Genomic DNA, 20,293 nt, shown 5'->3' on the forward strand with positions numbered 1-20,293 from the left:
AACTCTAGGCCTGCTAGATAGATGGATAGATAGACAGACAGACAGACAGACATACAGACAGACAGACATACAACCAACCTCGGTACCAGCCTCACCATCAGTCTTCAGAGCTCCAATCTCCAAGAACTCAGGCAAACAGGACAAAGTGGCACAGCTGGAAAAAATGGATATTTCAAGTACCACTAATTATTTTCTATATTTTTCTTTTTATTCAGCAAAAGTGCATCGTACTCTAAAAATAGGCCTACGTGTTTCGGCCGAAGCCTTCTACTGGGCCATAATTAAGAATAAAACGGACTTCTAGTTTTTTTTTCCTTTTCCACCGCGTACGAGTATCATACACGTACCCGTGTTTTTTTTATTTAAAAAAAAAAAAAGAAATTGCGCCTAAAGATCCATGTGGGACCCCCTGAGCAGGTCTAGAGGGTCAACTCTAGGCCTGCTAGATAGATAGATAGATAGACAGACAGACAGACAGACAGACAGACAACCAACCTCGGTACCAGCCACGCCATCCGTCTTCAGAGCTCCAATTTCCAAGAACTCAGGCAAACAGGACAAAGTGGGACAGCTGGAAAAAATGGATATTTCAAGTACCACTATTTATTTTCTATATTTTTCTTTTTATTCAGCAAAAGTGCATCATACTCTAAAAATAGGCCTACGTGTTTCGGCCGAAGCCTTCTACTGGGCCATAGAGTGCTGCCACACAGAGTGTCCATTTAAAGGGCCATTGCCCTACATTACCCCACCCTAAATTAATAATTAACAGATTATGTTCAGATCTCCAAATACAATTAATTCCTCCTATATAAGTTGCTTACATCAGTATCAAAAATATACTTGCAATTCAGAGTGCTTATCATCGCACATATCCTTGTTTATATCTTAATACAATCTCATAGTATACTTTCTGACTTAGTGCATTTTGGAAAATGGAGGATTTCAAGGAAATGACTGTAAAGTACATTCATTTTTTAATCCGTATTAATTCCATTCTAATACCTCTTCTCCAATATTAGAACATATGCCCTTAAACACTGACACAGCTCTTTTAGATGTAAAGTATTTGAATTTACATGAATTTAAAGGGAAAAGAAGAAAATGAGGAAAAATTTGTTTTTCTTTATATTTCAATTGATCTGATGAAACTACACCTTCTCAATACCCCAACATACCTCTGAAAACAGTCCAATGACCACTTACTCAGCCCAATTAACTGTTCCTTTGACCGCCTCCGTTGCTGCCCCAAGCAGGAAAAAATAAGTGCAAAAAGCTGTAGCACTAGCCACCTGCTCCAGCTCCGCTACTGCCTCTTTCAAGACTACTACTACCAATTAAAAAGAAGTGACCCAACCCCTTCCAATGTTCCAGCTTGTGCTCTGAGATTCTTGCCCCATGCCACAAGGCAAACCTCCTCCTCCTGACATTGCAAAATGACTGAAGACCCTTTCTGCCTCTGGTCTTATTTTGACCTCAGTAAACTTCTTTCCAGGCCAGTCTTCCAATAATTAACATTCTTCCATGCCAACCCTAGTTTACCCCGACCTGCTAAGAGTTCTTTTTTTTTTTTATTTCTGTAATTTTTTATTGTGTAAAAAAATATATATTTACATGGAGCACGGAATATACATGAGTGGAGGAAAAAGGGAGGAGAAAAAGGCAAAAGAAAGAAAAAGAGAAAGACGCCGGGGGGGAGGTAGGAAGGGGGGGGGGTGTTGGCCACCGTCGTTCCGTGGCTTTGTTCGAATGTCAGTTTCAAAGTCCAGTTTCCAAGTCCAGCTTGTCATCATCTTATGCCGCCCCCTCCGCGAAGCTCGGTTGGTGTCCTTGACCCACGCCCCGGACGAAAGAGAGGATAGCGGAGGATAGAAGTCGAGAATGAAAGAGTGGAGGAGCCTTGCGTATTAGTTTTCCTTTTGTTGGCGTGTGGATCCGCAGGGTGCGACCCTTTGCGGTGGTCGAGAATCGTGCCTATGGGGGTTTCTGCGAGGATAGGTAGAGGTCAAGGGGTTCCCACATGTTCGACTGCCTATGAGTTTTCAGCGTGTGTTTCGCTGTGATGTTGTCTGCCCCCCTTAGGAACGTGACCCAGTTTAGCCATGCCTGGGGCGCAGCCTTTGAGGTGTCCTTCCAGTTACTTAGGACTATTTTGACTGCAGCCGTCAGCAGTAGGTCAATGAGGTCGCGTTCCTCTTTTGTTGTGATGGCCGGGGATGTAAAACCTAGGACTAGACTTGGGAAATCTATGTGCATGGCTACTCCTGTGATCTCTTTGATAAGTGCCCCAATTCTATCCCAGAATCCCCTGATCTTAGGGCAGCTGAGAAGCAGGTGTTCTAGGTCCCCCTTCTCTCTGTCACAGTTCCAGCATGCATCACTCTCTCGGATCCCTAAGGAGGCCAGGCGGGCTGGTGTCCAGTACGCCTTGTGTACTAGCCAGTATTTGGTCTGGTTTAGCGTTGCAGTTATTTTTTTCCTAGAAGTTGATCTCCATAGTTCCGCTTTCTCGGTCTCGCTAAGTTCCTTTCCTGCTGCGCCCCCCCAGAAATCTGTAAGCTTATCATTGAGTTTGGTCTTTTTGGGGCGGAGTGTTTTGTAGAGGTGTGCTACTTGGTGTCCTAGTGTGTTGAGACTGGCTGCCAGTTGTATGAGTGATGGTGTCCGGTTGTTAAGGTTCGCCTTCCTGATTGCCACTTTGATTTTCAGGAAGTTGTAGAGCTCTATGCTTTGTAGATTGTGTTTGTTTAGCGTGCGCTGTGCACCTTGCGGACAGAGATGGTCGAATGGTCTCTTTGCTTCCCTAATTGTATCTCCCCACACTTCCACCACTTAGGCGCGCCCCTCTCCTGCTCGGAGGCTGCCGGGCCAGCGCTGTCGGGCGCCTTCTTGTGTGGCTTTGACCTCCGTGAGACCGGGTCTAGTACAGGCTCGCAGCGTCTCTCGGTGTTTGTCCCGATGGCTATCTGGCTGTGGTTACACAACGCCTTACGCGGTCGGGTTGGCCTCCCCCCGTCGCGCTGTTGCCTGCGGTGTCTGTGCACAGTGTGCCTCGCGGGGCCAGAGCTCCTCCCCGTCTCTTCCCAGCGGTTTACCTCCTGTATCTCGTCTGGATCGGGGGGCTCAGAACCGCGCAGCTGGCTTCGGTGCTTACTTCTCAGCCGGTGGTGCTTCCGGTTACGCCGTCCTTCCGCTTCCGGCCCGTCCGGTCCGTCACTTCCTGCCTGGGTCGGTGAAGACTTCCGGTAATGGCGTTCTTCCCAGCAGCAACTTCCGGTCCACCCTTACTCGGATGGCGGGTCTCCCTTTCGGTAGACTTGCAGTTGAGCGGGCCTCTCTGTCGCTACCTGCCACTTGCTCTGCTCGCTGTGAAAACTGTGCCGCTTGCCAGGGTAGTCCGCTTCAACACCTCCTTTTCCTGGGTATTTTGGATGACTTGTCGCTTGGTGCGCTTTTTGGTTCCGGTCACCGCCTTCAAACACCAGGCAGCGGAGCCTAAGAGGTGTGATGCCCCTTAGTTCACTCTTTGTTCAGCGCCGTTCCTGCGGGTTTCCAATGTTTCAGGGCGCCATCTTATCTCCCTGTTGCTGCTGCCCAGTGGTGGACGGCGGGGCTGATATCTCTGTGTTGTGGCTGTTCCCCTCTCTTGCTCGTTCTGTTTCCTTGTTGCCCGGGTCTTCCCCCACCTGTTCCTGTGCTTTGAGGTTGGGTTTGGCTCGTTTGGCGGGGTTGTTTGTCCTCAGGGTTGCGGAGCCGACGGACTCAGACGACCGTCCACATTGCCGTCCAAGCCACGCCCCCCTGCTAAGAGTTCTAACACTCTAAAGGCCCGTAAACCATCTCCGTCATAAGTGTGTAAAAATGAACAACTTCAAGTTGAAAAACAACTCTGGCAAAGTCTGAATCACCCTGCAAAAACCTTTCAAGAAAGGAGCTTCCTCCTAGGCCCCGATTTTCATCATTCCCCAGACCATCTGAGATGGCAGACATTGTGATGTCATCACCTGTGTGATGTCACAGCTCATGACCCTGGGCTATAGCAACCAGAATCAATAGAGGTCCGTCAGTCTGCAAGGAAACCGGGTCAAGACTTGTGAGAGACACCAAGACATCCAGAGACAACACGATGGAGGCCCCTGTGACCTCCTGTCAGAGGACTTTGTACTGGCACCCTGGGCCACGGAGGATTCAGCCAGTCAGAAGCCTCCAACTTATGAAATGTCAGGTAACTAAACACCCCCACAACAGCCCAAAATGTGATCAATTGGGAAAGATACGGGCGTAGGTAGAACCCATTCATGTATATAGGCACAAACCGACGGGGGAGCAGATCTAGTTAAAACACCCCCTCTGATTGAAGGAAACCAGCTTGCTGGCAGGTGGTTGAGCAATGTCTTCCCGCCTGAGAGTGAATCACTGTCCTTCTTTACTCAGGAAGCATTCGTTCTAACACTAGGGTCTACAGGATCTGGTTTGTTACAGTTTCAAATACAGTAGGTATTTACGTGGCCGCCTGCTGAGGATGTCATTGTCCGTGTACTGGTTCTGTTTTAATCGCAACTGTTCACAACACATTTTTAAAAAAATGGCTTCTTCACAACATTACTTTTTGTTTACTTTCAACATTGGCTATTATTTGCCCTCATTCTTTCAACTAGATTAAAAACCTCATATGCCGTATATATTGATTTGTATATGTTTACCTTAAGGAAGGTAATTTTTTCTGTTATAAAGCGCTCTAGCACCTTTGGGTAATGTAACTGGCGCTGTAGCACCGTTGGTAAATGTAACTGTGCAGTATGCAGCTACAACTTCAGCTTCCTGCTTCCAATGAGCCTTCAAGGCACTTGCACACACCATAGAACCCTCAATGCAAAGTTAAAATAAAAACACTTTTCCTAACAACTCGCTAAAGACATGCAAACAATTATACAGAAACATTTAAAGCTGCAGATAAATGGATAAGTATTTAAGGTCTACATAAAAAAACGAGCGTTGAATGGATGTGTGCATATTTAAATATATGCATACATAAATATATTACGTAGATACATTATTTTAGAAATAAATATCGACTAGCTTAACACCGTGGTGAGGCTGCATCAGTTACGAATCGGTCAACAATGCTTCGGCAGCTGAAGAAGCGACTGTAGACCTCCCATGCACTAGAGGTCGCTGTGGTCCCAGTAATGCCGATCTACATGATCCTCTATGGGTATCCAGGAGACGAGAGATCGGAGGAAGTGGTTGATGATTGAGTGAGGATGGAAGAAGAGGCAGAAAGTGAGCGCGGATTGCAGGTATTCAGTGCCGCTGAGCCCCCGTGCACAGGTTCTGCTTAAACAGCCCTCGTGCATCCCAGGGGATCCTTGAACCCGCTGCATAAAGAGATACATACTTTCGCTTCATGTTCACCTTTGGGTGGTGGTCAGATTCTTGCTAAGGTACATGGTCACCTGCAGGGGGTGATTACAGCGTTGAACCCCCGCTCTGTGTAGTTCTCCTGTGCATGAAACGCATGCAGCCACTTGTACATATACACCGCTGTAAGCAAGTGCAAGTCTGTTGTCTAAGGCTTGTGTTACTATAACAACATGACAACAGCTCTATTGTCCCCTTCAAACGCCTTCCGGTGGCGATGTAACCCCTACAACTGCGAGCATCGTTTAACAGCGGAGCCCCCCCCGCAACACGTGAGACCAAAGCACAACACGTGAGACCAAAGCACACCATGTGTTACAATATTTATCCACGAATGACAGTAGTAACACACCACTCGAACAGAACAACATGGCTAGCCACACAGCGTAGCATTGGATAAATGAATGCCAGTACGCCGGAAAGAAGCAAAGTACTCCTAACAGAACCACAGCTCTTGAGATTGTACTGGGGCTCTATGGAAAGAACTGCAACACTCTAGACCAGAGACGTAATATGGGCCTGTAAGAAATGGGGGTTGCCCAAATCTCAAAGGGGGGGTAGCACGGACCAAGCGGGCAGGCCAAACTTCGAGGACATGTGAAGCACTCACGCAGTACCCACACACGACGCACCAGGCACACCACAAAAGAAGCAGGACACCATTTCGAGTTGGAAAAAGACAAGTAGTTTAGTAGTGTTTCCAACCTGCAAGGCAAAATAAAATGCAAAACAGTAGTGTCACAACAGGGCGCCAATTGGCGCCAGAGCCAAGTGTATAGAGGGGGGATTATTTACATGGAAATAAGGGCTGAGTCTATAAGTCCATGCTGAAAGGAAAAAGGATGGGATCAAAATAACATTAGATCTGGGGCCAATCTGGTGGGGCCAACTCAGACTCTCATCCTTAGGGGAGGGCTGTAATTGCAAAATACCACATTAGCATAGGTATACATCATGCACAATAACGCCAACCCAACCCCTGTAAGGGAAAAACATCAGGGCTTCACAGTACATCATAAATAGGAGCACCTGTAATAAATCAGCACGGCTGGCCCATTAACCAAGGGCCTGGAATAACACGTCAGGCCAACCTATTGACCAACATTAGGCAGAACATACCTCACCCAACAGTAATATCAGGTAGGGGCCCTCCTCCTAGACCAGGAACACCTGTAAGGAAACAACTAGGCTCCCTCTACCATCAAACTAGGGGTATCAAACATCAGGGTGTACACATTATAGAGCAATGTTAGGCATTAAACCATGAACATGAGCCTAATCCTCCACACTGGTGCGTGATCTAATGAAGGCTCCCTAGGCCTCTGTTCCCTCCTGGCCCACTCAAGCCAACCTCTATTGGGGCGTGCCCTTAGGCCCTCTTGATCAGGTGAGCCCGATGACCAAGCTCTGGGATCTATCTCTGCAACAGGGGATGAGGCTCTAGACAAGAAAGAACTAATACTGTCCCCTCCCCGATGCAGGGATGCAACAGCTCTCAACAAAGTCCTAGTCCTGGGGCCGGGCACCGGCAATGTGCCCCGGTGCAGCCCCACCAAGTCCCATCAGAGCCCCCACTCACCGGCAGTCCCGGGCCTCTCTTGCCATCACTGGGGGGGGGCTCTGCTCTGATGCGGGAACACGCCGGGGCTCTCGCTCACTCGACGAGAGCCTCGCAGCCAACAACACGTTTGCGGACGGCATCACGGATCTGCTTCTGGGACTCGGGGCCTCGATGCAGCCTCCACAAGGCCGTAAGCACAAACGGGGCTCCCTCTCCACCACGGGAGCCCCGCAACTCCACAGCTCCGCCGGAGCTTCCTCCGGCCTCTTTCGGCTCTTCTGTGGCGGTGAGGCTGGCACCGACAGTGTGCCCCGGCCCCGCCTCTTCCACCGGCCCCTCACGCGGGGCACAGACCGGCGGGGTGGGCTCTCGCTCCGGTCACTCCTGCTTCGGGGCTCCCCCTCGACATGGGGGCCCCGCACCGGCGCTTCACCCGGGTCCCCCTCCTACCTCACGGGGACCCGGGGCTTCGACTCCTCCTGTTCTTGGGCTGCCGGCCGGCAGCCAATCCCTGCGCGGCGTTGGCGGGGGCGGGCCGATGACGCGGCCGGGCGCCCCCGTCACGTGACGCGAGTGCCGCGGCCTCAGGGCCTAGCGCGGCCCCTTCTTCACTTCGGCGGCCCTCTTCTGGTACCGGGGGCCGCCGCGACAATAGCCACGACGAAGGGGGTCCCTTCAAGGCGCCGCCGGGCCGCAGCGGTGATTTACGGCCCCAGGCGCAATTTCCGAGCAGCGCCACAGTCTCCTCAGCGCCCGGGCTGCGACGGTGATCACCGGCTGCAATAAGGGGTAGGCTCCCTTGTATTTAATTAATTATTTCACCACAAAAGCGCGCCAAAACGTGGGGCAAGCTACCTGGGCGCTTGGTAATCACCTCAGTTCCCTCAGGCTACACTCCCCAGCTCCTTACTCGGGCCACGCAGCGAGGGCACAACTCCAGCCCTTTTTTATCGCTTCCAAGTTATAGCGCTTCCTAGGCAGTACAGTTTAGGTCAGTGCTTCTGAGGGGGGGAAGCACAGCAGGCGCTCAGATTACAGGGCTTGGGCAGCAACAGTCTTGAAATTCACAGCGCTTCCCCACACAGCGCTATGCAGGCAGTCCCTCACAGCGTCAGGGCTTCCACAGGGGTCACAACTTCCCGAGGGGGCCGGACAGTCCCAGAACAGCTCCTCAGGGGCACACTCCCTCTGCAGCGCTTGGTAGACAGTACCTCACAAGGGGCAACAGTTTCTCCAGGCAGCCCAGGGGCACACTCCTCACCTCCTGGGGCTTCTGTCGCACTGCGCTGGCGCAGTTCCAGGTCCAAACAGCGTCAGTGACCTGGTTAAGGGCCCTCCCTTATCAGGGGCCCAGGGGACAGTAGAGTAGGGGGTTTTAGGGGTGCAGGGCCCAGCTCACAGGCCCATGTGGCGGTAGCTCCTCGCAGCAGGTCCCCTCTCTTTCTTGTCCCAGCGCTGACTGACTCTCTGGTGGCACATCCCCCTTACTTATACCCTCCTCCCAGGCAGTGCCAGAACCTTCTAGAATGTTGGCATAACTAGCCTAAACTGGCTCAAGGGGAGGGGGTGAGCACCCTGGGTGCCAGGCTTTCCCTCCAAATGCTAGGGGTAGCTGGGTAATAATAGCTAGACTGCTGACCTATGGCAGTACAGTGGCAAAACCCATGGCCATGGCATCCATTTTAAACACAGTACATTTTAGTCAGGTGCATTTTTAAAATGGGGAAATTTACAAGTGCTCACACCATTACTTGAAATTACATTTTTAACAAGGTGTCTCACACCACTCATGGCCTATACAGGTTTAATCCCATGGGGGAGACATTTCAGACAAGGGGGTCAAAAGCGAAATTTTTTGGGGAAAAGGCCAAGTCCAACACAGCTCCCCCCCAGCCAAAAGCCAGGGTAGACAGATCAATACCTTGATGGGCTTCCCTGCTTGGGGCGGAAAAAGGTGGACGCAGGCCTGCAACTACAGGAGCACCTGCAGTCTCTTTTCCACTCTGGAACCCAATGGTTCTTTCTCGCAACCCTCCCTTCTCCAACCAAACCACCCCACTGATGTTCCCTAGTGGGATGTGGCCAGGACTGGCCTCTAGACCATCCAGAAATCTCTGGCCCTTGTTCCTTCCTAGAGTGGGAGGCTCTAGCCTCAGGCTTGTAATGCTCTTGGACCACTCTCTTCTTTCCAAATTGCCACTGGTCCACCCACCTGGGGTCTACACCCTCAAGCTGACCAGCTCTCAGGGGCGAGGCTTTCCTCCCCCTACCTCTCCTAGGGTTCCGCCATCTCCTTCTCCTGGGGACACCCTCACACAACCACTCTCTCCCCAACCTGGAGTCGAAACCCTCAGGCTGCACCGGTGACAGGGGAGTGTCCTCCCTCTCCCTGCACCCCCTCCCAGGGTTCCGCACCCTCCTAACTGGAGTAGTACCCCTGAGAGTCAACTTTGGGGGACTCTGGACACAGATGTCCCACCCGCCAGGTCCGGAAAACCCTCAACCTGGCCACCCAACCCGGGATCTGCGCCCTTTGGCTGAGCCGGTGACAAAGGAGAGACCTTGCTCCCTCCGCACCCCCTCCCAGAGTTCCGCACCTTCCTACCCGGAGAAGTACCCCTGGGAGTCAAACTGGTAGGGACCTGGATTACAGGTACCCCACCCTCCAGGTCAGGCAACCCCTGAACCTGGAACCCCAGTCCAGGATCTAAACCCTGTGACTGGTCGGACCCCAGAACCACTGGAGCTCCGATTATTGATGCTCCGGGTCCTCCTGACATGAGGGGATCCCTTCCTCTGGATGACACATCGGGACAGCCTAGCCTCCCAACCTGGGGTCCCCTTAAGGAACACTCCAGGCCCTGTGACTGCGGTTGGGGCACCTCGGGACACCTCCCCGTCTCACTCCCTCCTATAGATGGGATGTGAGGCCCTACAACCCGCCCACTATCCTGGGACCTAGCTGGGCTTCTCACCTCTCCCTCCACGCTGGGTCGGAAGATCCCTGCACCACTCCTTTCTGGATCACTCCCCAATGTCTTCCCAGATGCTCTGGCACTTACCCAGAGGTCTGCCTCTCGTGCAAGTTCCCTGGAGTCTGAGAACCTACACTGCAACAGATGGTGACGCAGACTTGGGACACAACTCCTCAGCATGTGCTCCCGAATAACGGCATGGCACAGCCCTTCCCAATCCTCCACTGCTCTCTTCACCACCCAATCCTCCAATGCAGTCCAACACTCCTCCTCAAACTCTCCCTAGGACTGGTGGGACAGTTTTCCCCTGCCCCTGAACACTAACCCGTCCCCCTCTTCCTGGGAATCAGGCCAGGTCTCCTGGGCTTCGGGAGTGGGACTCCTTACACTGGACCTACACTCGCTGCCACCACTGGATCTCACCCTCCTCGGTGAATCCAGACTCCTAAAACCACTCTCAGGGGACAACCTACCCACCTGAGCTGATCTCTCTCTGGCGAAAGCCCTCTCCGCCTCCCCCATCCTCTCCTGGGCTAGGACCATTTCTGTCTCTAGCCTCTGCTCCTGAATCCTCAGCTGCGCTAATTCCTTGGCATGCATGAGCTTTGCCAGCGCCAGCTGATGCTCCCTTTCTTCCCTCCTATCTACCCACTCTTCTGGGGACAGGGAAAGGGATGGGGCAGTGCCCCCGGGACTGGACCCAGTGCGAGACTCCCTATCTACGGTGTCCTCATCAGCTACTGGCGTCTCTGCCCTGTCAAACTCTTCCTCCTCCTCATCGGAGTAATTACCTCCCTGGGTTCTAGATGGGGAGCCCTCTCTCTGGTCTCTAACCCACTGACCCTTCAAAAACTCGGGAGGGTAGTCAGACAAGTCCCCACCAATCTCTAAGGGCTCTCCCCTCTTGAGGGCCTCATAGAGAAACAACTTTCTCCTAATGTTTCCTACTGGGGGTATCCCTCTCTCCTTGAGGAAATCTATGACTTCCTGCTCGGTGTACTCCATCAGGTCCATTTCGTCCAAAACCAACCCCATCGTGGCGAGGTACACCCGGGACACACCCTCCCAGTGGAACAAGGGGACACAATTCCACAACAACACTTTTCAGGAGGAAGCAATACAAAGTCACAATGTTCAGCCAAACAATAATCCCCACAACAAGGCTATGATCACTCTCAAAGCTCTACTTGTGGTGTAACCCGTGGCCGCTGTGGTACTGCGCAAACACAAGTCCTATCCCACCGCTCGCCGCCAATGTAAGAAATGGGGGTTGCCCAAATCTCAAAGGGGGGGTAGCACGGACCAAGCGGGCAGGCCAAACTTCGAGGACATGTGAAGCACTCACGCAGTACCCACACACGACGCACCAGGCACACCACAAAAGAAGCAGGACACCATTTTGAGTTGGAAAAAGACAAGTAGTTTAGTAGTGTTTCCAACCTGCAAGGCAAAATAAAATGCAAAACAGTTGTGTCACAACAGGGCGCCAATTGGCGCCAGAGCCAAGTGTATAGAGGGGGGATTATTTACATGGGAAATAAGGGCTGAGTCTATAAGTCCATGCTGAAAGGAAAAAGGATGGGATCAAAATAACATTAGATCTGGGGCCAATCTGGTGGGGCCAACTCAGACTCTCATCCTTAGGGGAGGGCTGTAATTGCAAAATACCACATTAGCATAGGTATACATCATGCACAATAACGCCAACCCAACCCCTGTAAGGGAAAAACATCAGGGCTTCACAGTACATCATAAATAGGAGCACCTGTAATAAATCAGCACGGCTGGCCCATTAACCTGGGGCATAACCAAGGGCCTGGAATAACACGTCAGGCCAACCTATTGACCAACATTAGGCAGAACATACCTCACCCAGCAGTAATATCAGGTAGGGGCCCTCCTCCTAGACCAGGAACACCTGTAAGGAAACAACTAGGCTCCCTCTACCATCAAACTAGGGGTATCAAACATCAGGGTGTACACATTATAGAGCAATGTTAGGCATTAAACCATGAACATGAGCCTAATCCTCCACACTGGTGCGTCATCTAATGAAGGCTCCCTAGGCCTCTGTTCCCTCCTGGCCCACTCAAGCCAACCTCTATTGGGGCGTGCCCTTAGGCCCTCTTGATCAAGTGAGCCCGATGACCAAGCTCTGGGATCTATCTCTGCAACAGGGGATGAGGCTCTAGACAAGAAAGAACTAATACTGTCCCCTCCCCGATGCAGGGATGCAACAGCTCTCAACAAAGTCCTAGTCCTGGGGCCGGGCACCGGCAATGTGCCCCGGTGCAGCCCCACCAAGTCCCGTCAGGGCCCCCACTCACCGGCAGTCCCGGGCCTCTCTTGCCATCACTGGGGGGGGCTCTGCTCTGATGCGGGAACACGCCGGGGCTCTCGCTCACTCGACGAGAGCCTCGCAGCCAACAACACGTTTGCGGACGGCATCACGGATCTGCTTCTGGGACTCGGGGCCTCGATGCAGCCTCCACAAGGCCGTAAGCACAAACGGGGCTCCCTCTCCACCACGGGAGCCCCGCAACTCCACAGCTCCGCCGGAGCTTCCTCCAGCCTCTTTCGGCTCTTCTGTGGCGGTGAGGCTGGCACCGACAGTGTGCCCCGGCCCCGCCTCTTCCACCGGCCCCTCACGCGGGGCACAGACCGGCGGGGTGGGCTCTCGCTCCGGTCACTCCTGCTTCGGGGCTCCCCCTCGACATGGGGGCCCCGCACCGGCGCTTCACCCGGGTCCCCCTCCTACCTCACGGGGACCCGGGGCTTCGACTCCTCCTGTTCTTGGGCTGCCGGCCGGCAGCCAATCCCTGCGCGGCGTTGGCGGGGGCGGGCCGATGACGCGGCCGGGCGCCCCCGTCACGTGACGCGAGTGCCGCGGCCTCAGGGCCTAGCGCGGCCCCTTCTTCACTTCGGCGGCCCTCTTCTGGTACCGGGGGCCGCCGCGACAATAGCCACGACGAAGGGGGTCCCTTCAAGGCGGTGCCGGGCCGCGGCGGTGATTTACGGCCCCAGGCGCAATTTCCGAGCAGCGCCACAGTCTCCTCAGCGCCCGGGCTGCGACGGTGATCACCGGCTGCAATAAGGGGTAGGCTCCCTTGTATTTAATTAATTATTTCACCACAAAAGCGCGCCAAAACGTGGGGCAAGCTCCCTGGGCGCTTGGTAATCACCTCAGTTCCCTCAGGCTACACTCCCCAGCTCCTTACTCGGGCCACGCAGCGAGGGCACAACTCCAGCCCTTCTTTAGCGCTTCCAAGTTATAGCGCTTCCTAGGCAGTACAGTTTAGGTCAGTGCTTCTGAGGGGGGGAAGCACAGCAGGCGCTCAGATTACAGGGCTTGGGCAGCAACAGTCTTGAAATTCACAGCGCTTCCCCACACAGCGCTATGCAGGCAGTCCCTCACAGCGTCAGGGCTTCCACAGGGGTCACAACTTCCCGAGGGGGCCGGACAGTCCCAGAACAGCTCCTCAGGGGCGCACTCCCTCTGCAGCGCTTGGTAGACAGTACCTCACAAGGGGCAACAGTTTCTCCAGGCAGCCCAGGGGCACACTCCTCACCTCCTGGGGCTTCTGTCGCACTGCGCTGGCGCAGTTCCAGGTCCAAACAGCGTCAGTGACCTGGTTAAGGGCCCTCCCTTATCAGGGGCCCTGGGGACAGTAGAGTAGGGGGTTTTAGGGGTGCAGGGCCCAGCTCACAGGCCCATGTGGCGGTAGCTCCTCGCAGCAGGTCCCCTCTCTTTCTTGTCCCAGCGCTGACTGACTCTCTGGTGGCACATCCCCCTTACTTATACCCTCCTCCCAGGCAGTGCCAGAACCTTCTAGAATGTTGGCATAACTAGCCTAAACTGGCTCAAGGGGAGGGGGTGAGCACCCTGGGTGCCAGGCTTTCCCTCCAAATGCTAGGGGTAGCTGGGTAATAATAGCTAGACTGCTGACCTATGGCAGTACAGTGGCAAAACCCATGGCCATGGCATCCATTTTAAACACAGTACATTTTAGTCAGGTGCATTTTTAAAATGGGGAAATTTACAAGTGCTCACACCATTACTTGAAATTACATTTTTAACAAGGTGTCTCACACCACTCATGGCCTATACAGGTTTAATCCCATGGGGGGAGACATTTCAGACAAGGGGGTCAAAAGCGAAAAATTTTGGGGGAAAAGGCCAAGTCCAACAGGGCCCCTTTGAGGTACTGGGTTTTTAAGAACCGGCACAGAACCGGTAACCCAGCGGTGCCAGGGAATCAACACCCAGAGGCCTCGGGTTCTTCCTGATCCAGACCTACAGAAACTCAGAGTCTTCTAGGTGAAGTCAAAGATTAGTTTATTGGCTGCAACCAAGGTAACAAGTGTCCTAGAAGTACAATACGGGTATATTCTCAGGAGACTGCACACTTTCACAAAGTCAGGCTTCTCTTCTTATACACAATTTTGGGCTTCAGGCAAAACATTCCTGGTTGTAAAGTAAATCCTTAACATACTTTTAGTACAAAGAGAAAACAGAGTCATGATGACATGTCCATATTTCACTTCGTGCTGCCTACAACAAATCATTTGGCAAGGCCCAACATTTCATCAGATTTCAATGGACCCCTAATAAAAACGGGCACCTCCCCACCATAAAGTAAGTGAAGCAAAAGAGTGGAGATAGATGTGAGTCGAGATATGGCAGTTGTGCGCGCTGAAATGGTTTTATGGCTTGTTGAGCCTAGATGCTATCTTGCTCGGCCACTGGGAGGGGAACTGACCTAACGAGTTCGGCCTGGGGCAATGGTTCCAACTTGTACAGGTCATGGAAAAGTCGATTAAGGAGTATGTGTCCTTGTGGAATTGAATTCAGCTGGATTAAGGCCTATGTAAAGGGCAACACATAAATGGTAGCCAAGGGTTCAGAATGTAAATGACGATTTCGAGGTGAAATCGTCACTCGAACACGCCGAAAATACATGTACATGGTGTACTCGTCATTCTCGGTCTTTTGATACCAAATTCGTCATGTTACGAAGTTTTAATTCTCGAGTCCAGAATAATTATATGAATCCAGATTTTCAGAACCTCAATCCCTCCTTTTGCCCTTACATAGGCAATTAATCTATCTTCATGTCAGTCTGAGTCCAGATCTATATTCCTAAAGTCATTGAGATGTTGCTGTAACATCATTCTAGTACTTAGTTCATCTCTTGACACAGGCTTCCTTACACATGATGTAACACAGAGGCCACATATTGCAGGAGCACACTGTATGCATAGACAGAACAGGAAAAGAATGGCTAAGACCATCCCAATGACCATTAGAATTTTCCATCCCCAGGCGGATATTAGTTCCCAGAACCACCCCATTAGCAACCAATCTCCTTTATCCACATGGATAGATTCGGAAATCTTATGTAGTTTGGAGATGGCCCTGTACACTGTTGGAGCATTATCTGGGATGAAAATGCAACAACTAGACTGGATCAATTTGCATACTCCACCTCGGTCTGCAAGTATAACATCCAAAGCGACCCGGTTCTGAAGGGTCATAAGTCGATCCGACTGGAGCTCAGCAGTCAAGTTACTAAGGGCACCAGCAGTTTCAATCACGGTGGACTCAACTACCCTTGTCAATTGCCTTATGTTCCTGCTGTTAGCCATGGCTCCCCAGAACGGCAGAAAACCCATTGCAAAGTCACCAAATTCTTGACCTGCAGTGTCCTCTTCACTCAAGACACCTCTAACTATCCTTGTCCTGTGGTAGTCTGCCGCTGCTGTGTAGGTGGGAGGCAACAGGAACGAAACAAAACATGAGCCCGAAAAGTCAGGGGGCAACCATGTATAGGCTCTATCATGGCAGATGAAATAGGTACCCTTAGCGGCTAAAAACGCAGGGGAAGTCTGAGATCCAAAAACATACGTTTCTGTACAGATGCTTTTCCCTAGCTGAGCTCTGGGATTCTTGCCAATACCTTGCAGACACAGGTGACCCTGATGGGGCACGATCCAGATTGGGGAGGATCTTCTGGCTTGCTGTTTCTCACTTAAAGTAGTGGCGTATCCGGTCACATTCCAACCTACATATGCAAGTATCTCATCATCCGGAGTATCTTCATAAGAAGTTACTTCCTTGATCATGTCCACTATACCTTTGACTAAGGCGCTAGTCTTGAGGTTGTCTTTTACAGAACGTAGGGGTTGGACTTCTCGTGCATATATGAACATTGTCCTATATGCCCATACTGAACCATTGCGACTAAATGGCAGGACCAAATAGGGGATACCATTATCCGTTGTGTGAGGCATGAGACCGCACACCCAACAGTTAGTTGTGTTCATTACAAGTTGGTGTTGGTGTAATAACTGAACAAAGGAGTTATTAATGAACTCTAATCTCCTATTTGATTCGTGGTCAGGCAGAGGGTGGAAAGAATGAGAGGAAACAGTAGGAGGAGGTATGGGCGATGCAGTGGACGCAAATGTTACATGGAAAGAGAATAAAACATAACTTATCAAAAAGATCATTACGCTGGATAGCATAAAAATACACAATATTATAAAACTTTTCTTTGTCATTGTGTTACACAGTCTCTGCGTAAATGTTCATTTGCTTGGCAGGTCTCTCCACATCAGGAAACTCCATCCTCTCTAAGGTGCTGCCCGCGGTGGTAGGTTGATTCTGCTAAAGGATGCTTCCGTCGGTCTAGGGCAACTCCCTTGGACCAGCCAGAACTACCGACCTAACGTCGTCAGCTGCACCCCAAAGACTTTTAATCAACCGCGGCCCTAGCAGCGGAACCCGGATGGCGGTTCGAAAAACAAAAATAAGCAAGTTTCCTAAATGGGAGAGCTGCACAAAAAGTATTTGGGAGAAAAAAAGAATTTATTAGTCCATAGGTCTTGGTCTCAAAATCATAAAAAGGAATCACTCTTATCAGTTCGCTTTTCTCGGTCTCAGATTGTAACGTCTTTTCCCTGGTACTGTCTGGTCCTGAAACAGGAGTTCAGGCTCAAAAAGAGTTCAATCGTTCTGATGGTGGCACAGTTTCTTGAAAAATGTTCTCGCTTTCACGTTCAGGGTTAGTTTCTTTTACACGGTCATCGCTGACAGGTATGATACGTGGCACAGTTGTAAGTTCTGGGTCAGTGACACCCTTCTGGACCCACTGGTCATGTGGCAGAGGTGAAGGTATTCTTTTGCAATGGATCCCGTGGACCCAGTTGGCCTTCCCCTCCACTCGAACGGCTGACCTCGTGGAAAGAAGGACGAGGTGCGGCCCGGTCCACCTGGGCTGGTCGTTCTTGGTTCTCTGGAAGTTCTTCACGAGTATCCAGGAGCCAGGGAGGATGGAATGACCTGGAGTCTCAGAGACCGGAGGCAGGGTGTTGTGGACCTGTTGATGCAAAACACGCAATTTAGCCGTCAATTCATACAAGTAATCAAGCAAAATAGGGTGTTCTAGCTCGCTGAACTTTGTGGGCCTAGGCACTCCCCATATGTTGGCTGGCCTGCCAAAGACAATTTCATAAGGGCTGAGTTTTACTCGTGAATGCACAGTCATTCTGGTGGATAGGAGTGCTAAGGGTAGAGCGTCAGGCCATTTTAGACCTGTGCTCGCTTGGATTTTGGCCAATTTAAGTTTTAAAGTGCCATTGTAACATTCTACTAATCCAGATGATTGGGGGTGATTTGCAGCGTGGAACTTCTGCCTAATGCCTAGCCCTTCACACACTCTTTTCATCACACGACCCACAAATTCACTTCCGTTGTCAGACCAGACCATTCTAGGCATTCCGAACCTGGGGAAGTACTCTTTTACAAGGGCTTTTGCTGTGGACAAGGCAGTATTGTCTTTTAGGGGATAGGCTTCTACCCATCTTGAGAAAGCACAAACAACCACGAGCACGTATTTTAAATTGTTGCACCTCTCCATATGTATGAAATCTAGCTGCAAAACCTCGAACGGATACGTAGGAGGTGCAAAATGACCAGCTGGAGTTGGGGTTCCCCTACCAGGATTGTGTTTCAGACATACCATGCAATTCTTGACAACATTCTCTGCACACTTGGGAATCCCTGAATTCTTCCATACTGGGGCCAACAACTCGCAAATCCCTTTCACGCTGATATGAGCCATTCCATGAGCCATTGTAACCACTGCAAGCACATATGCATGGGGTAACAACCATCTCTGGTGCTCTGCCAATTCAATCCAACAACCATTTACATCCATTCTTCCCGTACTCTCTCTCCACGTGCTCAACTCTTTCTCTGTGGCCTCAGCTTGGATGGACTTCACACTCTCTATCGTGTCCTCACATATTCCAACATCACCAGTCCATCTTTCAGGGCCTGCAACATACATTCGGCTCATCACATTCTTAGCCGTCTCTCTCGCGATCTCATCAGCAAATGCATTTCCACGACCTACATCATCAGTCACCTTCTTGTGAGCACTACATTTCACAATCGCCATTTGCAGAGGCAAGGTCAGTGATTCAAGAAGCTCATTCACCAACTGACCATGCTGAATCTTAGTTCCATGCGAAGTCAGGAATCCACGTTCTCTCCACAATCATCCAAAACTGTGAGCCACTCCAAACGCATACTGACTATCAGTGTAGACGGTCACTCTCATTCCTTTAGACAATACACATGCTCTTGTTAGTGCGACTAATTCTGCGGCTTGAGCTGAACCATGTGGTATTCGTGCAGTTTCAACGACTGTGTGCAAGGTTGTGACAGCATATGCTGCAGTCACGTTACCATTTGGGAGCTTGAAGCATGAACCATCCACCCATAATGTACCATCACATTCAGCAAGAGGAGTGTCAAATAAATCTACTCTCCCTTTTGTTTCTTCCTCTGTTGTGAGAAAACAATCGTGCTGTTCTAAAGCATCTGATTCCTCTGCAATTGGTAACAATGTGGCTAGATTTAAGGTACTGCACCTTTTTATGTGCACATGGCTCGCTAGCAGCGTTAATTCGTAACTGGACAGTCGAGCACTAGTTAAGTGCTGTGTCTTGGTCCTATTTAACAATGTGTCTACTGCATGCGGGACCATCACGATTAGTGTATTATTCATTACTAGACCTGCAGACTGTCGAATAGAAACAGCTGCTGCTGCTGTGGCCCTTAAACAACTTGGCAATGCTTGTGCTACCGGATCCAAAGTGGACGAAAAATAGGCGCATGGCCGCTGCAGGGGAGGGGAATTCGTATCGCCCGACGCCCGAGACATCTAGATTCCTTGCAAGGGCAAGACGTTTTAATGTCTGTTTTGTCCTAAGGACAAGGAGATCATGCACCACAGTAAATCGAGACACCTGACGGAAACAAAGTGCCTTATATAAGAGATAGTCACATTACACAAGGACGCATTCATATTTTATTGCTGTAGGCTCGAGGAGATTAAAAGATTTGTCAGAACTCACAGGATGTTGAACAGACACTGAAAACGAACTTCCGCTCCAAAATCGGCCGCTCTTTGTTCACCCTTCTGATGTCCTGCTTTTGGGCCTCTCAGATACAGGCCCCAGGTTGTGCCCCACTCACTCGCATTTGAGGCATGCACAGAAAAAATTCACGGGCCACTCCCTTCGCACATTGCTTTCCCTCTGCACTTATCTGGTGCCTGTGCTCGCCACTGGCCTCACCTGCAGCCCCTGCTCCTAGCCCCTGGGCGTCTCATGTTTCAACCAGGTCTACAATAAAGCTCCTTACTTTCCCTTTGGGCTCTCATGAAGCCTCCTGTACCGCTGGCTGTTACTTCCATTTTCATGAGCCTCTCACGTCTTACCCGGTGCCTTATCTGGTCTTGCCTGTTGCCAGTGCCTTCTACCTGGAAAACTAGGTGTTCTCGACTTGTCCCTTCATCATCCGGGAATGAAAGGCCGAAAGAAGAAATTACAAGGTGCAAAACATAGTTTGCCTTTGCAGGCAGTTTTGCAAGTAATATATGTACCACAAACTAAAAGCCCTGAGCCTTAAATTCAATTAAATAATGTTACCAAAATCTTGTACCTAAAATTGTCAGGGACTTTATATGCTTTTCTGTGCAGCAAGCATGACTTTAGTGAAGCACTGGGGCGCTAGACTAAGGGTGATCTCTTCTATAGCCAGGACAAAAGATATCCATTTACAATGTCTGCTATGGGATAGGTGACCTCAGTCCCTCACAGGGACTAGAGCTCTAGTCTCACTAAAGACATGCGTGCTCCCAGGCTTCCCGTTAACACATATTTTATCTAATTTCTGGCATGCAAGTCTCTGAAATCTCTTTTTGACCTCGCTGCCCCTGCAAACACTATCAAAGTTCGGGTCAAACTACTTGCTCCTATGCTGTTT

The 20,293-nt window shown here is 50.9% G+C and overlaps 1 protein-coding gene across 1 annotated transcript in view; it reads left to right on the plus strand.

The window, feature by feature from the left end:
• Positions 1-5,177: 5,177 nt before the first annotated feature.
• TTC5 (tetratricopeptide repeat domain 5) overlaps positions 5,178-20,293 on the plus strand; it is a 221,672-nt gene continuing 206,556 nt past the window's right edge. The window contains exon 1 of the mRNA XM_078652608.1: positions 5,178-5,300. Coding sequence (XP_078508734.1) covers positions 5,265-5,300 — 36 coding nt within the window. The 5' untranslated portion in view covers positions 5,178-5,264. The remainder of the gene's footprint in view (positions 5,301-20,293) is intronic.

Source organism: Lissotriton helveticus, chromosome 7 (genome assembly GCF_964261635.1).
Source record: "Lissotriton helveticus chromosome 7, aLisHel1.1, whole genome shotgun sequence".
Lineage (NCBI taxonomy): Eukaryota > Metazoa > Chordata > Amphibia > Caudata > Salamandridae > Lissotriton > Lissotriton helveticus.